At 42.0% G+C, this 20,657-nt stretch overlaps 2 protein-coding genes across 3 annotated transcripts in view; both read right to left on the bottom strand.

Moving 5' to 3' along the window:
• Positions 1-597: 597 nt before the first annotated feature.
• LOC133412636 (RNA polymerase II elongation factor ELL-like) lies at positions 598-11,314 on the bottom strand. Its single transcript, XM_061696116.1, has 12 exons — positions 10,976-11,314; positions 8,345-8,389; positions 8,130-8,251; positions 7,542-7,705; positions 6,956-7,251; positions 5,979-6,103; positions 5,052-5,391; positions 3,395-3,482; positions 2,860-2,926; positions 2,134-2,305; positions 1,441-1,485; positions 598-1,335 (listed from the first exon to the last, which is right to left on the bottom strand). Exons 1-12 carry the CDS (start codon positions 11,102-11,104, stop codon positions 1,210-1,212), a joined length of 1,719 nt encoding a protein of 572 aa, XP_061552100.1. The 5' UTR covers positions 11,105-11,314; the 3' UTR covers positions 598-1,209.
• A 2,282-nt stretch (positions 11,315-13,596) lies between these two features.
• The window catches only part of zgc:110158 (uncharacterized protein LOC553590 homolog), a 44,285-nt gene continuing 37,224 nt past the window's right edge, over positions 13,597-20,657 (bottom strand). Inside the window, exons 17-18 of one of the 2 annotated variants that reach the window (XM_061696038.1) lie at positions 19,409-19,510; positions 13,597-17,246 (exon numbers count right to left, since the gene is read on the bottom strand). In XM_061696038.1, coding sequence (XP_061552022.1) covers positions 17,217-17,246; positions 19,409-19,510 — 132 coding nt within the window. In that variant the 3' untranslated portion in view covers positions 13,597-17,216. The remainder of the gene's footprint in view (positions 17,247-19,408; positions 19,511-20,657) is intronic. The other variant, XM_061696039.1, reaches the window with a different exon arrangement.

The raw sequence follows: 20,657 nt of genomic DNA, 5'->3' as shown, positions 1-20,657 counted from the left end.
ACGACGGACCAATCACCTTTTGAGTTGAGCTGAAAGAGGCGTGGCTAGGTGGTCAATTACGACCAATGGATGTAACGGGATAAAGTGGCCCCCCCCCCCCCAATAAACAACTACCACCATATATACAAGGTTTTCTTCTACCTACTTTTACAACTTTATTTCTATTATCCCCAACTAAAAAAATATTCGGCAAAATATGTGATTTTAGTACGCCAAGTGACGTTTAGCTTGCGAGTGTAGGAGTGAGCGGCAAGTTTATTGACGGTGGCCAAAGACAATGAAAACAAGTCGTAACTTGCTCATTTCAAGTAATTTTTATGGGGTTTACTTTTTTTTTTTTTTTTTTTGCCATCGCCAAACAGTGTGCTGTCAATATTAGGATATTAGAAAAAGAAAAACAACTTCCCTAAATCCGTTGTTGTGCGCAACCGTATGCAGCCCAATATGCAGGCATCCTTGTTCTTTCGGTTTTCTCACCGTCCATACACGTGGAATGCACTGGCGACTTTGCCCCCACTAGCTCGGCAAGGTCCTCAAAAAGGGCCGTGCCGTATCTCGCTTCAAACTAAACGGCAATAACTTGGCTGCAATTTCAGGTACATTCAAATAGTAATTTATTCACGAGTCTGAGTTTGTATGTTTTTTTTTTTTTTTTTTCAACCGTTGTATTATAGCTGATGCAATGAAGGTGAACGAAAATGACATACACAAAAAATAGACTCATTGGCGAGCATGAGTTATGTAAAACGTAGCATGCAACAACATGTTTTCAACCTTGTAGTCTTTTAACTTCCTGTAACACATTGGGGGAAAAAAACAAAAACAAAACAATAACTCCCTGAATACGGATTCCAACACCTTAATGAACAAGACTGGATGTCTGTACCTTAAATAGGAGGGACACTGATAGGTTTTTCTTTCACCAAAACAAAAAATAAAATCAGGACAACAACAGTCTTCTCAGTGTGAACATCGGCAATAAAAATACTGCCTCAAAAACGTAGTTTTTTTTTTTTTGTCATCATAGTGCCGTCACTCCTCGTGCTTCAGAGCTTGTGACTGCTGCTCCGTACGACCTCAGTAGTAGCGATCGTCACACACCAATCGTTGGCGCTCTTCCCGTCGCTGCCGACCTGCGACCATTCGAACGGCGAGACCAGAGTTTCCGGTGCTCTGTTAACGCGACAGTAGAGTTTTACTTTTTCCTCCTCAGTTGGGGGCAGAATGCTGCTCCAGTTGCCGCTGGTCGAACTTTGATATGAGTTTCTTGATGTGAGCCAGCTTATTGTGGAGGTACTGACAGCGGACACGGTCCTGGCTGTAGTTCGGGTTGGACTGGAGGAATGAATAAATAAATAAATATAAAAAGAGAGAGACTGGGATGTCACACGAAAATGCAGGCGAGTCAGAAAATCACGTGACAATTTAAAAGTGGCCAACCTTTTTTATTTGGCGATAATCCTGGACGATCTGATTGTGAATAGTCTGTAAGAAAGACGACGTCAACAGAATTACCTGACAGTCGAATCATGTTGGGTAAATATCGACGCTGAATTCAAACAACAGTGAAGTCTCACAAGACATGCGAGAAAGAGCTCAAACTTTTTGTGGCACCATGTTAGACTATGTTTGCTTCTCAATACTGATGCTTTTCCACTTGGTGTAAAAATGTATCAACTACTTATCAATTATCAAATTAATCGACCACAATTTTCAATTAATCGTTTAGGGACCTCGTGAAACTTAAAATTGTGTAAATCCTAGGAATTTCACCTTTCAGTAAATATTCTCAAATTTCTGTAGTCCCCCGTGAAAGTGGATTTATTACCTTTGTGACATTTGCAAAAACATGCTTTTATTTTGGAAACAAATCCACATTTTTGCCTATATTCTGACAGATGTTACGTACCCTCCGGTAACTGAAGCATAATCAATTAATGTTTCTGCATTGTCTGTACTGTCCTGCCCTGTAATGCAGTGGTCCCCAACCACCGGGCCACGGCCCGGTACCGAGCCGCGGGCCATCTGGTACAGGTGAAGTGCGCTCGATAATCCAGTTGAGTTACCGTCTTTTTGTGACTCACGACGGGTTTCTTTCGGGTAGCGTTCAGCCGTGCTACTCCCCCGTCTCACCTTGTATCTGTGCGAATCGTGGTGGAGCTGCTTGAGCTGCGTGTCCAGCTCCATGAATTGGCGGGTGACGCCGTCGATGCGGGCGTGGAGGTCTCGGTACTCGCTGTACTCCTTGTTGAACTCCTCCTTGTAGCGCTGACGCTGAGCGGGACTGCTGATCTCCGTGTACGTCCTGCGTGCACGACCATAACAATAAGAAAAACTCTCGAGAATATGTCAAACCTCTGGGTTTTGTAAGTTCCCACTTTAGCTCTTTAAATACATCAATAAGATAAGAACTCATTCCAATCTTAACTCAAGGCACCATTGTATAAGAAAGAAAGGGGTACTGGGAATATATATTTAAAAAAATAAAAAATCAGTTTGTCTTACAACCAGCGCTTTGTGCAACCTAACTGCATTAAAAAAACAATTTTAAACGAGTGGTTATTTTACTCTAATGACAAGAACTGATGCTCGTTAAACACTATGGCGTAAAAGTAGCAAAAACAAAATCTTTGCTTGTATGTGGAGAAAAACGGCTACAAACAAGTTGAAAAGGTAGTAAACTCTTAACAAAGCCTGAAGGTTAAAGGGGACTCATATCATGCGTAATTGAATTTTGAATGACTTTTATATAAATAGTTTTGTGCCTGCAGCACCTGCCCTCCCATTAAGTGTGGACTTAAACAAGTAAACCTTTAGTTGAAAAGCAGAACACACTTGAGGAGTTCAACCTCTACTTACGTTAAATAATCAGTGCTCTGCTCGGCAGCTTGTAGGCCATCGGGGTCTAACGTCACAAAAGCAGCTTCTGTCGAACAAAGTTTCATGGTTAAAAAAACGACATGATATAATTACAGTGGACTCTCGGCACACAGTTCGGCACCTGCAGATTCACCTATTTGCAGATTTGGTTGGTTTTTTTTCCATTTTCTTTTTTGTGGGGGAACTAATGCCAAAAACACTTCCTGGTTATCCATTCCCACATATTCAAGGTTTATTTGGTTAAGAAAAAAAAAAACAAGACAAAAAAAAAACCAAAAAAAACCCAAACAAACAAAAAAAAAAACAGCCTTTTTAAAACTTTGGGTTGTTTTTTTTTCTTTATTCTAATGTCCATTATCCACAGATTTCCACCCCTGGCCCCTATGCCCCACTGAAAAATAAATAAATAAAAATAATAATTGTCATGACAAATAAACTGGAATTGATGGATAAAAATCAATGAATCGCCCAGCGATTCTATGACACTATTAAAACGTTGCGCGAGGGGTCTCACCTGTACGGTCCCCAGCGACTTGTGTGGTTAGATCAGCTGAACTGGTCTCCGTTTTCCTTTCTTTGCCACCTCTCTTCTTCTCCTCCCTCTGAAGGCACAACATTATAACAATCAAGAAATAGAAATTGCATGTGAATGAAGCGCCGACGCTGGACTTAAACGTTGGGGAATTCAGTAAAATGGGAGAAATGTTGAATACGAGAATGAAAAAAAAAGAAGCTCAGTTTAAATGATAAAAGATAAAATCGTCAAATGTCTGCATTTATTTGGGAATGTTAAAATGAGGAAGAGGGGAAACTGGGGGAATTTTGGGAACGTGAAAAAAATTGTTTTTGAGATTACATTCCTTTATCTTCATTTTATTTCAGATTAGCATCAAAACGTACAAAGACATACTATGGCCACAGTAATACTCAAAGAATTTAGTACAACTACAGGAAATAAAATAAAGTTTAAGTTACACTGGAATAAAATCATTACAACCTGATGTCCTGAATGAGCTGAAGAGTTTGAATTTGGAACGGTAAAGATAAGGATAAGAACTTTTTTTGCTCGATGTCTCATTCACTTTGTTTTTTCCTTCGTGTAAAATGTAAACATTTAAAACATTAAAATGCAGAATACTGCTGTTAATGATACACTCATTTGAATTATTGTATACAGGAATAAGGATGGGTAAATATTCATATTTGTGACTTATTATTATATTATCGTATTATTATGTTACGATATTGATGTTCTATAGGATTGTAAGGAAATAGAGATAGCGGTAAGAGTAAGCTTTACTTCTTCCGACTCCTTTTCGAATGTGAACTCTACTCTAACTTTTTGTTCATATCTTGTTTGTTTTGTTGTTTGTCTGTCACTTTTTCTCATTTTTAAACAAAATAATTCAATTCAAAATTCAACTCAGAGAATTTTGGTGCAGAATAATGATTGAATGCTCTTCAGTATTCACTAGGGACGTAACAATATTGACGACACCACGAAATTAAAAGTGTATCGTCGTGGTCTTGGGCCGGCTATACGCAGTCGCACCGTACAAATACAGACATCAATGCAAAAATAAAATCTGACATACTTCCCTCTCTTCATATGAAATGTCCACATTTCAAATGAAAACATTACACAGCCTGCTCAGAAAAATAAATCCTACAATATCACTAAGCGGAGGAAAAGAAACTAAGGATTTGCATGCCTTTAAGAATGTTCCTGCATTTTTGACTTGACTTAAATTTCTCAGTGGACAGTTTTGTTATTGTGAGCATAGATTATTGCTGCAGCAATGATACTGTTTCGGAGGCAGCGCATACGAATGTAAACATCTGTTGGACGGGGATAGAAGTGCACGGTAACGTATGATTTGAAGAGGTCTTTTTCACAATAACCTGTGGGGAAACACAGAAACTACTGAAGCCTGTTGAGGACTCGGCCAGCAAGAAAAAGACGTTTTTCAGTTCTCGTGCTTTCGCTTCTTTGCCCCACCTGTACTGTGAACCTTCCTGGAATACCATGTGTTTTCCCGCGATATCGCAAATGATTATCACACTGTGAGATTAATAGCGCAATAAAACGAACCGTGAGATATATCGTTACATCCCTAGTATTCACACAATAATGTTCTAATTAAATCATTGTAATGTCTGCTTGTGCTCACCTGTTCTCTGTGTTTGCTCTTCTTCCTTTTGACGGTGTTTCTATCCACGTCAGGCGCCGGCTCGGTCGTCTCCGCTTTCTGTCCGCAGGCCGTCGACAACGAGTCCAAAAGCCTGCGGGGGTCCAGCGAGCGTACGGAACGGTTGTCGTCGCCCGGCGCCACGGCGGCTTTGCGGGTCAAGTGAGATATCCTGGTCTTCTTGCTGACCAGAGGGTCCGTGTACTCCTCGGCAAGGGCCGGTTTGGGACGGTGCGCCGGCGACGAGTTGGGCGTGTCCCGCAGCGGGCTAACCTGGGTCTCGGGGACGGCGAAGAGGTTCGGTTGAGGCTGGAACAATCTCCTGCGCAGGAACAGCGACTCATTTATCAGTCCATCAGTTTTTCGAAACTTAACCTCACAGAAAAGTTTTAGACTTGCCAAGTCAATCCCCAGACTTCAACCCAACAGAGGACGCATTTACCTGCTAAAGGAGACTTGAAGGGAAGACCCCCACAAATTCATCCAGTGATCCATCCATCCATTTTTTTTTTTTTTAATAAATAGAATTTACCCTCAATAGTGTCGCAGATGAGCTGGAGCCTATCCCAGTTGACGTTTAGGCAGGAGGCAGCGTTGTCCACCAGTCGCAGAGCAAACAAGCATTCACACTCACATTCAGGTACACGTTTAGGAAACGAACATGCATTTTTTTTGTGGAATGTGGAAGGAAACCAGAGTACCCGGAAAAAACCCATGCGAGCATGCGGACAAAATACACACTCCACACATGAAAGCCTGAAATTCAAACCCAGAACCTCAAAACTGCGGGGCAGACATGCTATCCACCCACTCACTCACTGTGCTGCCCTGACACAAAAATAATAATAAATAAAATAAAAAAAACTGCAGCAGCAGCAAAAACACATGCAAGCAGAGTTTCGGAGCTACCTGACAAGGATTCGTTTGAGGAGCTGCTGGTCTCCTGACGTGTACCCGGGCCAGTCCTTCTGCAGCTCCTTGTACAGGCAGTCCTTCAACACCAACGTGTTGTCCCTGCTATTAAGATGTCCCACCTGTTGGCACAGAATGCGACAAGAAAAGAACAAAAACAACATTAACACGACAGTTTGCACCAGGGATGGGTGTGGCCTAAATACAGTCCACTCTGTTCTTTAAATTGGACCCACAGAGCATTAATTTTGCTGTTTTTTCCAAAAATGGTTTCATAAAAATGTATTTTTTTTTTTATGTACTTATCTCATTATATAATTAGCGAATTGATTCATTGCAAATAATAAAACGAAACGTAAAGTAAAATGATTCCAAAATAATTAGACGGCACGGCCGACTGGTGAGCACATCCTCCTTACAGTTCTGAGGTCCACACCCAGCCTTCCTGTGTGGAGTTTGCATGTTCTCCCCGTACCTGCGGGGGTTTAAGACGTTGTTTGGATGGCAGCATGTTAGTCCAAAACCCGTATGCCGCTTTTAGCATTAAAAGGTGCCTTCACAGTGCACTTATATAGCGCTTTAACGACACCATCATGGTGCCCAAAGCGCTTTATAGATGCACACACATTCTTACACTAGTGGGCGGCTGCTGCCAGGATCACTGGAAGCAATTTAGGGTCCTGTGTCTTGCCCAAGGACCCTTAGATAGCGGCCAGTCTGAACTGGGAATTAAACCGCTGACCCTTCAGTCACTACCGAGTGATCCACAGTTGACCTAGTGAAAAACGTGAGGATGGCTCAGTACAATTCCAACTCTTTGAACAATCTAAATTTTTCACACGTGAACACGAGTAGAAATAGGGTTTTTTATGCCTTGCGATTGGCTGGCGACCAATTCAGGGTGTACCTAGCTTCTCTCCTTCAAAGCTCAACCCACCACCCTAATGAGGATTATAGAAAATAGATGTACTTACATCATTGAGCACGGAGTCCAGCATGTTTTTATCAGGTGGCGTCAGGCCGTCCTTCTGTAGTCTCAACATGAGCTCTGGCTTCCTGTAGGGCCTGAGGGCCAGCAGGTGCGTCACCCTCTCTCTGATGGGCCGCCGGTGCACGTCGCACCTCCCGTTGGACGCACCGACACCTTTCCTGCCCTTGGACGCGACGGCACCCGCTTTGACGCCGCCCGGGAGGAGGGTCTTGGCCGTCCGACGGGGTTTGCTCAGGCTGGCCAGTGCCGGGGCCGGGGCGCGCACAGTCACCTTCTTCCCTGCGGGGGAGCGACAGCAGGCGTCTCGTCAGCAGACAAAATCACCTTCACGCCTCTACCATACCATTTTTCTATACACTTCTAATGTACCCTATTTCCGTCATCTACCATATATGCAATCAGGAACAAATTACACAGACAACTGTATTTAGTAGCAAAGTTATTCAACACAAACAAAACACCTTCACACGAGGCACATCTATACCATTTCCTAAACTCCCCATATTTACTTCCCATTTGCAAATTTACTGGAAATTTTCCACCCCTTCGCCACCCAAGCGACGTCCTACCTTGCTTGAAGCGTCCTCCCTGCTTAATGACGATGGCCCCCCGGCTGCGGTTCTCCTCCTCGGCCTGCGCCATGCTCTGCAGGGCTTTGTCGTACGAGTCGTCCGTGGCCCTCACCGTCATCTTCTTCTGGATCACGCCCAGACACGACAGCTCCTGCACAGAGCTGCAACACACGCCGACGCATTTTGTTAGCATCGGATCCAGCTCCCCAGACACACTACCGCAGAAAAGGGTTACGGAAAATTGGATAGGTTATTTAAGAGCAGTGGTCCCCAACCACTGTGTTATCAGGCCACACAGATAGTTTAAATAAATAAATACAATTTGGAGCGGGAGAAGGGGCACCCTTCACTGGGATGGTTGTACTTTCATGGTGGAAAAAAACATCGGGGACCACTGTCTTCTTGGTTTTTCTCCCCATTCCAAGTCAGTTTACCAGCTAAAATGCATTCGCCATTTGGTTGAAGTCTGGAGATTGACTCGACAAGTCTCAAACTTTGCACATCTTGCCCCCGATGAACTCCCTGAGGATGAGGATAAGCGCTATAGAAAATGGACGGATGGTTACTATGCCACTTTTGTCTCACCCGCAGCAAAGTTGCTGGATGCAGTCGAAGCTGCCCTGTGGATTGTCACGGGCAACGTTGGTGACGCCGAACATGAAGACCCTGGCTTCGCCGCCACTCTCGGAGCAGGGAATTGTGATTTTCTACATCAGGGAGGAAACACACAGAGAAATAGAATCAGAAAGTTAACTACATTGCATTTTTCTTATGAAATTATGTTGAGAGATTCCTCTTACCCCTTGGTTTCCATTGAAACAGATGGTAGGAGGTGCCAATGAAGCCTGAAGGAGAGGAGAACAGTGGATGAGAAAAGTCAGTGTGGAAAAAGTGATTACTACTGCTACTAATAATAATAAATCGATTGGCACCTGTGGATGAGGAAGATAAACTGAATGGATGTCATAAAAGGTTGTACAGAGACAATCACAAGACGTACAGTAGTAGCCACTTCTAAAAGGCACTGAGGGAACCAAACCAACATGATTGGGTTTGTGGAAGGCATTTTCTCAAGTATGAAGAAAATTTCTGCTTGGGTCCTCGAGTAATTTAGCAAAACATAATGGCTAGCCTGCTAGCCGCTCGGCGTCACCATCCTCGCGTTCAGTTGCGGTATACGGCAATTATTGACATTTATGCACTTTTTTCTCATGGCTTGCGCTTATTGCTCTACAGCCCATGTGGAAAAATAATGACTACAAAATCCCGCGATATAGCGAATAAGCCGCAATACAGGTACAATTTAGAAAAAAATCTGCGTTGCAGTGAAGCCGCAAAAAACGAACCGCAATATCGCAAGGGACGACTGTCTGAATTTCTGCCACGTCGTCGTGAATCAATTTACCTGTTGAAATGTAAATTACAGCTCACTTCCCACCTTAATTAGGACAAGCGTTTTAGAAAACAGACGGATGGATTGTTTTGTGGGGTTACTCTCAATGTTTCCTCTCTTTAGCAGGTAAAATACATTCTCTGTAGTGTTTAGTCTGGAGAATGACTTGACAAGTGTAGTACTTTCCACTTCTTGCCGCTAGCAAACTCCTTTGTTGTTCTGGGAGTGTGCTTTGAGCCACTGCATTACATGACATTCCCTACCGTCACTTCGGGAAAACGCCATTGATGAACCTAAGCATTGATAAGCGTGCAAACAGGTGTTATACCTCCCCTCCTCCCATCACCAAGGTAACATATCATCGCAGGAAAGCCCAGCAGGAGAGTAACTGTGCTTTCTATGTTTTGGGCAAGGGGAAGAATTACTACTCGTCACTTTAAACCGCATACACTCCTTGAAGTCTCAGCGCCCTTTGCAAAATGGTCATTGCACCGGACTATTGCAATATTAGTCGTTCGAACTGCTCTAAGTGCTAGAGCACTCTGCATCTTTTTGCACAATTGTTTTTTGTCAATGTCTTTATGTCCCCAAAGTGTTCTGTAAATTGACTGTTTGTTGTACTAGAGCGGCTCCAACTACCGGAGACAAATTCCTTGTGTGTTTTGGACATACTTGGCAAATAAAGATGATTCTGATTCTGATTCTGATAAGAGGAGAAGTACGTCAATAGAGGAAGTGTGTTGACTTCCTGTAGTCTGCCTTGTTTTCATGTAATGAACCAATGCTGTACTTTTCTTTTTTTGGGCCTTTATTTTGTCGCTTTCGGGCCTACGCGAGTGTTTATGACAGAAAATCAGACGTGGCAAAAGAACTCACATTTTAGTACAAGTCAAGACATCTGTAAAAAATACTCTGGTAAAAGCAGAAGTACTGATTCAGCTCCCGTAGTTGAGTAACAATGTAAAAGGTAATTCAATGCATTTAAGTACAAAAGTAAAAACAATTTCAAAACTTTTTACAGTCAATTATATATACTATACAGTACTACGCAGGACGAGTCTCGGTGCAAGATGATTGGCTGCCGCATCGCTGGAAGAGCATGACGCAAATGGTGTGTCCTGCCTCGTTGACTACCCGAGTGGACGTCAACGCTACACTGCAATCATACGCGCCGCCATCTTGGCTAGCAATAGCGCCACTGTACATGTCGCCTCAACAGAAAAATGAGACAAACAAGAAGCGTTGCGCGTGCCGAACCGCACACATGCGGACTGAACCGAAGCAGACGAACCAAACATTTTGCAGGGTTTTCAAAAACCGTTCCATCCATACTTAGTTGTGTGTGTATCTATACATGTGTGTAACCCAGGCTAAATAAATTATTTTGCCATTAAAAACCCTCTCTCAGTCTTGTTTTTGTGTCATAGCATTAGAAAAATATGAGCATAATAGTAACTGTTCTGCTTAACATGGTTTTCACAAAAACTTTGTTTACTCTGCTTTTTAGTCAGAAACCCATGTTCTACTGCTGGTTACAAAACAAATGCAAAGAGAGGGGGGTGAAATAAAAGAGTGTCTTTTGGTAGGCGGGGGTGGGGGTTTGGGATTAACATTTAGGCCTACTACGCTACTGTATTTTAATGTCGGTCTTGACGGTTGTACTTGGAGAGGTACATTATTTTATTTTTTTATTTTTTAGGTGGTACCCTGTGTACAAAGTTGGAGAACCACTGGAAGTAAGAAAGTAAGTGACGCAAAAACAAATCTGTGTTCAATGCAGGGAGTAGAAGTCATCCGAAATATGAACACTTGACTCAAGTAAAGTGCAGCTGGCTGGAAAAAAAGAAATGTGCTTGAGTTCAGTAATGAAGTATTAGTACTTAGTTACTTCCCACCACTGCGTCTCGTCCTTTCCGCATTCTCTTATGTAACACGGAATTGCTTTTTAAAACATAAAGAGTGACAGTTGTTGTTTTGTTTTGTTTTGAAGAAGGGCTAGCACTAGGGAGGCTAAAGGCGGCTAAGTGAGTTAGCTTACCTTGTCGTGTTGCTGGCGGAGGCTGCTAATGGCTGTCGCCGCGCTGTCAGTTAGTTTGAGGTGAAACACGGAGACGTTCGCCAACGAGCTGCCGGTGGACAGCCCGTAGCCGCGGTTCTCCTCCAGCATGGCCGCACTGAGCGAGGCCGCTGGCTGGCCGGCTGCTACTGCTGCTTCCGAGCAGGGAGGTTAAACAAATGGACATTGGCCGGTGCTGTAGGAAGAGGGGAAAGCAAGGGAGAATAAGACGAAGAAAAAAAGAGAGAAAGAAAGGGGCTGCCTGCCTGTTGTCCTCCGCTTTTCTCGCGCTCTCTTCTGGAGTACGCCGTGTGACGTCACCGCGCCTGGGCGGGCTTGATTGGCCCAGAGGCGTAAATAAACGGTGACGTTAGGTTGACGTAGGCGCGCTCACTTCCTCTTTAACTCCTCGTTTACGCAAACAGGGAATTTCTTCACGACCTTAACCACAATATTTTATACGATATACACGATATTCATGTTCATAGCACTCGCCGGGTTTGGTTAGTTTTTAACAAAATGTTTTTATCAAACACAATCACTGCAAGTATAAGATAAATGTCACTTTTTTTTGTGTTAAAATCTTAATGTAAAAATACAACAGAATCAAAATAAATAATGTTATTTTGAAATTGTAAATGATTACATTTTTCAACGGAAAAACGGAAAATGTATCTTATTCGTAGTGAAAACATCTAACTGTATTTGTTTTAAGACAGTTTAGACTTTTTTTTTCTTCAAAACTTTCAGGAACACAAAAAGTTGACTTGTTTTAAGAGACAAGATCTTAAGAATGTTATCAAGTCAATTCATCAGAGCTGCACTGGCAGATTTTTTTCACTTATTTTAGGGACCAATGTTTTTTTTTTTTTTTTTTTTTAAACTTGTTCTTAGGTCATTTTTTCCAGAATCAGCTCGACACCAATCAGTTAGTCTTTTTACAAGTGTTTTATTGTTAAATAATAATTTAGTTTAGTAACTCTTTGTCACCTGCCATCCGTAACCGACTCCTTTCAAAACCAGACTCAAAACTTGCTGATTCAAAACTCCTAACTCCATTTCCTGAAGCTGCAATTCTACTGCTGTGTATATTGTAGTCATTTGTTTGTGTGTGTGTTTATGTACAGTATGTATGTTCATCCATCCATTTTCTGTACCGTTTATCCTCACTAGGATAGGATGGATGGATGGGTGAAAGGTGCTTGAAATTAAATGTACAATTATTATTAGTTTACCCCTCCCTGAGCCGTCACCTTATCGTGGTAGAGCGGTTCGTGTGTTCCAATTATCCTAGGAGCTAATGGGTGGCAGGGTCACCCATGGCAAACAGGTCCTAGGTGAGGGACCAGACAAAGCACGGCTAAAAGACCCCTATGATGCCGACAAACAATGGACTCAGGTTTCCCTTGCCCGGACGTGGGTGACCGGGGCCCCCCTCTGGAGCCAGGCCCGGAGGTGGGGCTCGAAGGCGAGCGCCTGGTGGCCGGGCCTGCGCCCATGGGGCCCGGCCGGGCACAGCCCGAATGGGTAACGTGGGTCTCCCTTCCCATGGGCTCACCACCTGTGGGAGGGGCCATAGGGGTCGGGTGCAGTGCGAGCTGGGCGGTGGCCGAAGGCGGGGACCTTGGCAATCCGCCTCGGGATTCCCCCGGAAGAGCTGGATGAAGTGGCTGGGGAGAGGGAAGTCTGGGCGTCCCTGCTAAAGCTACTACCCTCGCGACCCGACCTCGGATAAGCGGTAGAAAGTGGATGGATATTATTAGTTTATTTATCCATCCATCCATTTTCGGAGCCGCTTCTCCTCACTAGGGTCGCGGGCGTGCTGGAGCCTATCCCAGCTGTCATCGGGCAGGAGGCGGGGTACACCCTGAACTGGTTGCCAGCCAATCGCAGGGCACATAGAAACAAACAACCATTCGCACTCACAATCATGCCTACGGGCAATTTAGAGTCTCCAATAAATGCATGTTTTTGGGATGTGGGAGGAAACCGGAGTGCCCGGAGAAAACCCACGCAGGCACGGGGAGAACATGCAAACTCCACACAGGCGGGGCCGGGGATTGAACCCGGGTCCTCAAAACTGTGAGGCTGACGCTCTAACCAGTCGGCCACCGTGCCGCCAGTTTATTTAGTTAACTAAAAACAAATTACAGAAATAAATGTTTGAAAACAAACAACTAAATACAACGTACTTTAAAGTTAAATACATCTGAACTCTACTTAACGAGTGTACTGTACTGGTTTAAAAAAAAAAAAAAAAGTTTAAGCCACTGAAACCTACAGTTTGAATGTTTAATAAGACTGTAGTGATTCTTTCGCATACTACTAGTGGTTCGCGTACCAGACTCAATCAGTAAGATTTTCATCCATTCATCCATCCATCCATCCATCCATTTTCTGTACCGCTTATCCTCACATGGATCGCTCCTTAAAAAAGAAACAATACATTGTATAAGTAGAGCACTAATTCAAAGTTCATCTCAAAGTGAAACCAATAAAAACTATCATATTTTTATACAAAAAAAAACAAGTACAAATTAAAAAATAATGTAAGGGTGGAAATATAAAATATAAACCTTGTGACTGATAGAAAGCAGCTGCTGTTCATGGCAAAAGGAGTGAAGTCATTTTATTTGTTTTTAATATGTATCTACAACAAGAGGGGGGCGGGGGGACACAAGCAAAAACAACTGACAACTTGATGAAAATAAAAACAAACAAAAAAATACACACTGCAGTCTTCCCCCCCTTCAATAACATTTTTTTCATCTAAAGAAACTTTACAATATAAAGAAACATACAAATAAGAAACAACCTCTTTTTCCCCCCCTTTCTCCTTTTTCTTTAAACTACACGACATTTCGGATGGGAAAAACTACCCTAACATGAAACGAAGCAAAGCCCCCCCGCAGACACGGCGGGAAGATATTCAATACTGCTAAAATAAAATAAAATAAAATAAAACAAAATGAGGAAATTAACAGAAACAGTCCTCAATTGAACACCCCTCTGCCACCCTTTTCTTTAAATGTTACAGTATTTTACAACAGCACAATAAAAATACAGAAATGATCATTGCTGTGGACAGAAACAATAAAAATAGAACGACTGCATTTTTGGACAAGAGTAATTGAAAAACCCTCATTAACAAAAAAACTAAAATCCTTCATAGTTCCGAAGAAGGGATATGTGTCAACATATATGACCTCCTTCTGTCCGATTCACAGTTATAATTGTGCGTGGCATTTCAACTTTAGAACCTCCATTCTGCATTTTTATAATAAACATTTACAGAGTTTTCATTTCAAGTCGGAGAAGGTGCACATCCTGCCTCGTAACTCACCTCCAGCGCGCAAACACACACGCCCGCACGCAGTTATGTTTTCTGTGATTTGAAATATCAAAACATGTCAATGATATCAAAAATGCATTGTACAGTATTTACAAAAACAAATTAAAAAAAGATGGGAGAGTTTGACATTAATAAAAATCTGAAAGGGGACGCCACCCCACAAGGGGCAAAGCTGTTGGGGGGGGGGGGGCGTCCAAATACTACTGTACTCATTGTTGCAGAGTAGTCAGCCCCAAAAACAACAACAAGGGGAATGTCACCTCTGCTCGGGCCCCAGGGTCATGGGAGATGTCAAAACAATCAAGGAAGAAAAATGAGAATGGACGCCACCCATCCCCGGCCCCCATCCTGGGCAAACGTCAAGAGGGGGGAAAGGGGCAGCATCCAAACTCTATTGTACTCATTGGTGACCAATTATCAGCAGAACAACAAACAAAAAACAAGAGAGTACACTGCCCCTGCCTGGGATGAAGTTGGTGCGGGGGGGGGGGCATTCAAAATTTGTTTTTAAAAATCTTTGACGACGATTTGATGAAAAACCAGCAAAAAATAAAAACGAGAGGATACATCCCTTCCCGGCCCCAAAGTTAGGGAGGGCGTCAAAACTCATTTGCCCTCATTTTTGATAAACTATTAAAAATGAAAATGAGGGGGTGCCCCACTTCGGTCAAACCCATTTTTACTCATTGTTGACAGACTATAAGCAAAACAACCTAAAAAAACAAAAAGGGGACACCACCCGTATCCAAACTTGTTTGTACTCATTGTTGACGAATTATCAGGCAAAAAAACAGAAATACAGATAACCCGAGCACAGCAAGATGTTTGTAGGGGCAACACGAGTGGGGGGTCAACAAAAACTTCAGTGCCTTGTAGGGCAGGTCTGGTTGGCGGTCCGATGACATCACATAGATGAGGACACAGTGCTGACTAGATCTGCATATTTACACCGTTGCTACAAGTGGTGCAGCTAATAGACAGTAACACTTGTTAAATAAAAAGGACGCTTTCGCACTGAGATCCTGCAAAACTGCAGCATGAAAAATCTGGTATTTAGCTAACTTTGCTTTTTGCACAGAACCCAGAAAAGCCAGGAGTTTGCCGAAACTGTATGAGGCGTTCACGCAGCCACACGGCATCATGCCAGCACCAGGAAGAGTACACGCATTCGTCCTTTGTACAAAGCCCTGCGAATGTGGGATATTGTCGCAAGTGTGTTTGCTTTCACATAGCGACACGGCATCCTCGTTGCCTTTTAGACAAATGGTGGAAAATTGATGGATCAAATAATTAAAAAAAGAAAGCCCTGCAAAATTGGCGCATCAAAGCCGTAACACAAGATGACATTGTTTTGGATTTCACACTGAAACCAGGCTCCACCAAGGCGAAGTTGGGGGTGAGGGTCCAAACTTGAGCAATTATAGGGGAAACTAACAGCAATATAGATGCCCCCACGACCCGACCTCAGATAAGCGGTAGAAAATGGATGGACCGAAACCAGCAAATGCTGGATATTGCCACAACTGTGTGGCACTTTAACAACAGCACAGCATTTGGTCATCACATAATTACATAACGTGAAAGAAGATGCAGAAAGTACGTTGAAAAGCTACAATCGCTTTCGAAGAAAACATGCCTCGCTTATCCCACTTTGCTGGGTTCTCTGTGAAAGGCAATGGCGGATGAATGCCAGAATTTCATTTAGAGTTCTGACATGGCAATTTTGCAGGATCTCAGAGTCAAATAAGCTTTTATCTGTGGGGTTTACAGCCTCATAAGTCAAATAAAATAAAATTAAAAAGTCGATAAATAAAGAGCGCTGTGCATTACTTTGCATGAAGCTACTAGAAGTTGGGAGGGTTAAAAAAAAAGTTGGGTTAAAAAACAAAAAAGATAAAATAGGATTAAATAGGTGGGAAAATGAAGTTGGGAAAAACATTTTGCATACAACAGCTGAGAAAAAAATTAAGATGGACAAAGAAACAAAAAATGATTGGGTTGAAAATAACAAAAAAAACAATATGAAAAAATGAAATCATTTAGGTAAAAAAATGTGGGTAAGAAAAACAAATAAAATGACAAACGAAAAACTGTGGGTTAAAAAAAAGAAAAAGTTGGGTAGAATAATTTTTAAAAAGGCCAATAATGCAGGGATAAAATCTTACCAGCAGTGTGGTCACATCATTTGTGCACACGTGATTAGGCCTTCTCTCGCAAAATAATGTGCCCTCTGAATGAACAAAAAATTAGCATGGCAATATAATTAATAATAATAATAATAATAAAAATAGCAATGATATAATACATACACACAATAGGAAAAAAAACAGATCATCACAACACCTCTGTTAAAAATGTACAAGCAGAGGTCAGGAACAATACATTAAAAACTATTTTAAAAAATAAAATAATAATAATAATAATAATAAGTCCGATTGTGGATGAAGATTCCAGAGAGACAGCATCCTTGAGCATGTGTCACTCTCTTTTTTCTCTGTTTGTCCTCGCTCCCCCGTGCTCATTGTCTAAAGTCCGAGAAGAGGCTCTTCCTGCTGCCCTGCTGCGACTTCCTGCCCGGCCCGGCGGCCATCTTGCACGCTCCCGCAGGACCTGTCTTTTTCACCAGAGTCCTGGCGAGCTCCAGGGCCACTCCGGAGGATGAGGAGGAGGGCTGCGGTTCACCCGTGAGGAAGGGGTGTGAGGAAGGTTGCGGTAGAGCGTGGAGGACGAGGAGCAGGCCCGGTCCGAGGGTGAGGTCAGGATTGCGGTGGGGTCGGGGAACAAAAAACAAAAAACAAAAAAAAAGGGTGTAGGGGTACAAAACAGGAGGGAAAAAATAACCAACATTAAAAAAAAAAGGAAAAAATAAAATCACACACTCATCGTCATGTTGGGAGAATACTGAAAAGAGAGAGAAGGGGCAAGGGGGGAGGAGGGCACAGATGAGTGGATATGCAACATTTAAACACCAGGGGGCGCTCCCACCCAGCACTGAGATTTGCAAGATGCTCCTGGATTACAGTCCAATTTCCGAAGCTATAGATAGATACTATTGATCGTAAAATAGTAAATTAGGTAAGGTATTTTAGCAAAGGTAAGTGGGTAGGTATGGTAAGGCCGTTAACATAAGTTAGCTAAGGTAAGATAAGTTAGGTAGGCATAGGTATGGTAAGGTAGTTACTAGGGGTGTCATGATTCGTTTTAGCAACGATTAGATTCGTATCATGATTCCTGGTTTGCCGATTCGACTCAAGGATGATATTTGTTCATTTAGAACGATACGATGTGAAATGATTGAAATCGATTCAGGAATTTTTCGCCAGAAATTTAACCAATGTGACTGTGAAATAAACCTTGAGTCCTCTTGTTTGTTGGAAGAGAATCAGGTCAAATCGATTATGGTCATTAAATATAAAGATTTTCGTGATGTACTTGTATTGCCTTGCAATAAGACAAAGGGGAAGACAACTACTTCTTTTTTTATATTATTTCAGCTATGATTTTACTGGTTCAGCCAATTTTTGGGGTGGCCCAACCAGTCATTAGGTTAGGTGCCATTACTATTTCACACACAGCCAGGTAGGTAGCTTTGAATAATTGCTCTCCCCCTTAATAAATAAAATCACCATTTAAAAACTGCATTTTATGTTTACTTGGATGACCCCTGTCTAATATATACATTTTATGATATTAAACCAAGTGGGGAAACGATGCAAAAGAATAAGAATTTGAGAAGGAGGCGAATACTTTTTCACAGCACTGTAGATAGGTAAAGTAAGGTATGTAAGGTAGGTTAGGTAAGGTACGCTAGAGTATTTTAGATATGTTAGGTAAGGCAGGTAGGTGAGCCAAGGTAAGTAGGTAGGTAGGTTATGTAAGTTGGTATGGTGAGGTAAGGTAGTTAGGGTATTTTAGATAAGGTAGTGAGTTAAAGTCGCATAAAATAGGGTAGGTAAGTAGCTAAGGAAAACTAATGTTAGGTAAAGTAGGTAGGTTAGATATTGTAAGGTAAGTATGGTAAGGTAGTTTAGATAAGGTAAGAACAATACCAGTATGAGAATTCACTATTGAGTACTACCGATACCACATCAAATTTCAAATTAACACAGTGACAGATACATAATGGTGAACAAAGAGCTCTCTGTCTGACGTAAATGATGATTTTCAGATGTGCCAAACCGCCGCAGTGTCGCGCCACCTACTGGTGAGGAGGACTTACTCGATGTCAGAATTTTTGCCTTCAGTATTTGTGGCTCGTATCAGCAGCCTTCACAAGTATCCGATCCATTGAAATAAGAATAAAAAAAGAAATATGAATAAATAAATGAATAATAATCGGTCCGATAAGATACCTGGTATCAGTTCTCTCCTATTCCTAATGCTAAGTTACCTAAGGTGAGGTAATGTAAGATTTGGCAAGCATGTTAGGAAGGTAGGTAGGTTAGTAAGTAGTAGTAGTAAGTCGGTCAGTAAGCTTAAATAAGGAGGTAGTTAGTTTAGGCAAAGTAAGGTTGTATAGTTAAGGTAGGTAAAGTAGTTAAGATAAGTAAGGCACGCTAAGGTATGCAGTTAAAGTAAGAGTAGGTAAGGTAAGGCCTGAACACTTCTCATTCCCCCTTTGAACAATGAACTGGTGGTGTATCCAGTGGTTTGCATTGATTAATGGAGATGAGGTGTTGATCATAACACAACACTGATACAGGGGGACAATATGAATTTATTGGTGATTAGTAAGCCGACACAATGCAAGCAGATGACACGCTTCATTAAAAATCTATTTAAAAAAATTGAAAAAAAAAGAAAAAAAGCTAATTCGAGTAGACAAAGCAGGGCTGTTTGGACTGGATCTGTTTCGCCACACTATGGTCACGCTTAACTAGCGAGCAACCCTTCAATAAGACAATTTCATTGCGGTGGAATGTGCAAAGTCAGTTGTGCAAATCTGAATTCCCCCAAAAGTTAGCGTTCTACTTGACAGTCCTGTCTGCTGGCATTGGTCCACCGGTATGTCAGGGGAGTGTCAAGGTGAAGCGTTAGGGGTATGCGGTGAGGCTGCAACTTACACTTTCGCTTTGGAATGGGTTCAAGAAGTTGCCGCCCATTTCACCGTCGTCTCGCGGCGTTCCGGGAGGGTTGTTCATGCCCCCCATGTTATTAGGGGAACTCTGGATAAAAAGACAAGGGTTGGAGCAAGTGTTAAGCTTGGTATGATGGAGAGATTTAGTGAGTCAGTGGGGGAGGAGGGGGAGAGGGGTTCACCAAGGTAGGTGTTAGCTAAGGTATGCACATAAGATTTGGTTAAGTAGTTAAGTTAGGTAATTGGGTCAGGTAGAGTAAGTTGGGTTTGGATCGCCAATGTAAAGGAATTTGGTAACTGTAGTCTAGTTAAGGAAGCTAAGGTAAGGCTAACCAAGGTGAAGGAAATAAGTAAATAGGGTAAGGAAAGGTAAGGCAAGTTAGGTATGGTAAGGTATTTAAGGTAGGTAAGAGGCTGAGATGGGCAGGCAGGTAAGGGAAGCTAGATTAGGTATGTAAGGTAAAGTTAGGTAATTAATGTGGTTAAGCTAGGTTAGGTAAAGGGAGTAAGCAGGTTAGGTAAAGTAGGGTAAGCTCCCAAATGTAAAGGAAGTAGGTAAGTTTAAGTGTTTAGCTAGGGAAGTAAGATATGTTAGGTAAGGTTAAATATGTAGGTAAATAAGGTAAGATACAGTAAGGTATGTTTGCAAATGTAAAGGAAGTAGGTAAGTATGTTAGGTAAGGTAAGTTTATGTCTTTAGGTCGGCAGATAAGGTAGGTTTAGTTAAGGTAGGTCAGTAGGTAAATAGGGTAATTTAAGGTAAGGTGGGTTTGTAAATGTAAAGAAAGTAGGTAGATGTTTTTGGTTAGGTAAGTTTAGGCATTTTGGTAGGCAGGATAGGTAGGTATGTTAGGTAAGTCAAGTGCGGTAGCTAACGTAATGCAAGACAAGTTCAACTAGATAAGGTAAGCAAAGGTATGTGGGTAAGGAAGGTAGGGTAGGTTAAGTTAGTTGGGTAGCCAGGTAAGGTAAAGTAGGATAAGCTAAGGCAGGATAAGGTAAGGAGAGGTTCGGTAGCTAAGAAAGGTAGGTAATGTTTAGAGTAGGCCTGTCACCATCATTTTTTTAAGATGATATATTTTCTCAAAAACTAATCACAATAAATGATTATATAGATTTATTTTAATGCCTCTGAAATCATGAAAAATAAGGTCAGTCATTATTTTTTTTATTATTTATTTTATTGTATTTTCTTGCTTTTAAATCAGTATTGTTGTTATTATTATTGTTATTAT

Source organism: Phycodurus eques, chromosome 14, assembly GCF_024500275.1.
Source record: "Phycodurus eques isolate BA_2022a chromosome 14, UOR_Pequ_1.1, whole genome shotgun sequence".
Taxonomy (NCBI): domain Eukaryota; kingdom Metazoa; phylum Chordata; class Actinopteri; order Syngnathiformes; family Syngnathidae; genus Phycodurus; species Phycodurus eques.
The sequence above is the reverse complement of the archived record's forward strand: the minus strand, read 5'-3'. Positions and strand labels throughout refer to the sequence as shown.

Bases quoted from the DNA above. Each gene is read 5' to 3' on its own strand.
- LOC133412636 (XM_061696116.1), bottom strand. From the start codon at position 11,104: ATGCTGGAGGAGAACCGCGGCTACGGGCTGTCCACCGGCAGCTCGTTG. The intron at 8,252-8,344 runs GTAAGAGGAATC...TCCCTGATGTAG, and splicing joins GTTTCAATGGAAACCAAGGG to AAAATCACAATTCCCTGCTC. The intron at 1,336-1,440 runs GTTGGCCACTTT...TCATTCCTCCAG, and splicing joins ATTATCGCCAAATAAAAAAG to TCCAACCCGAACTACAGCCA.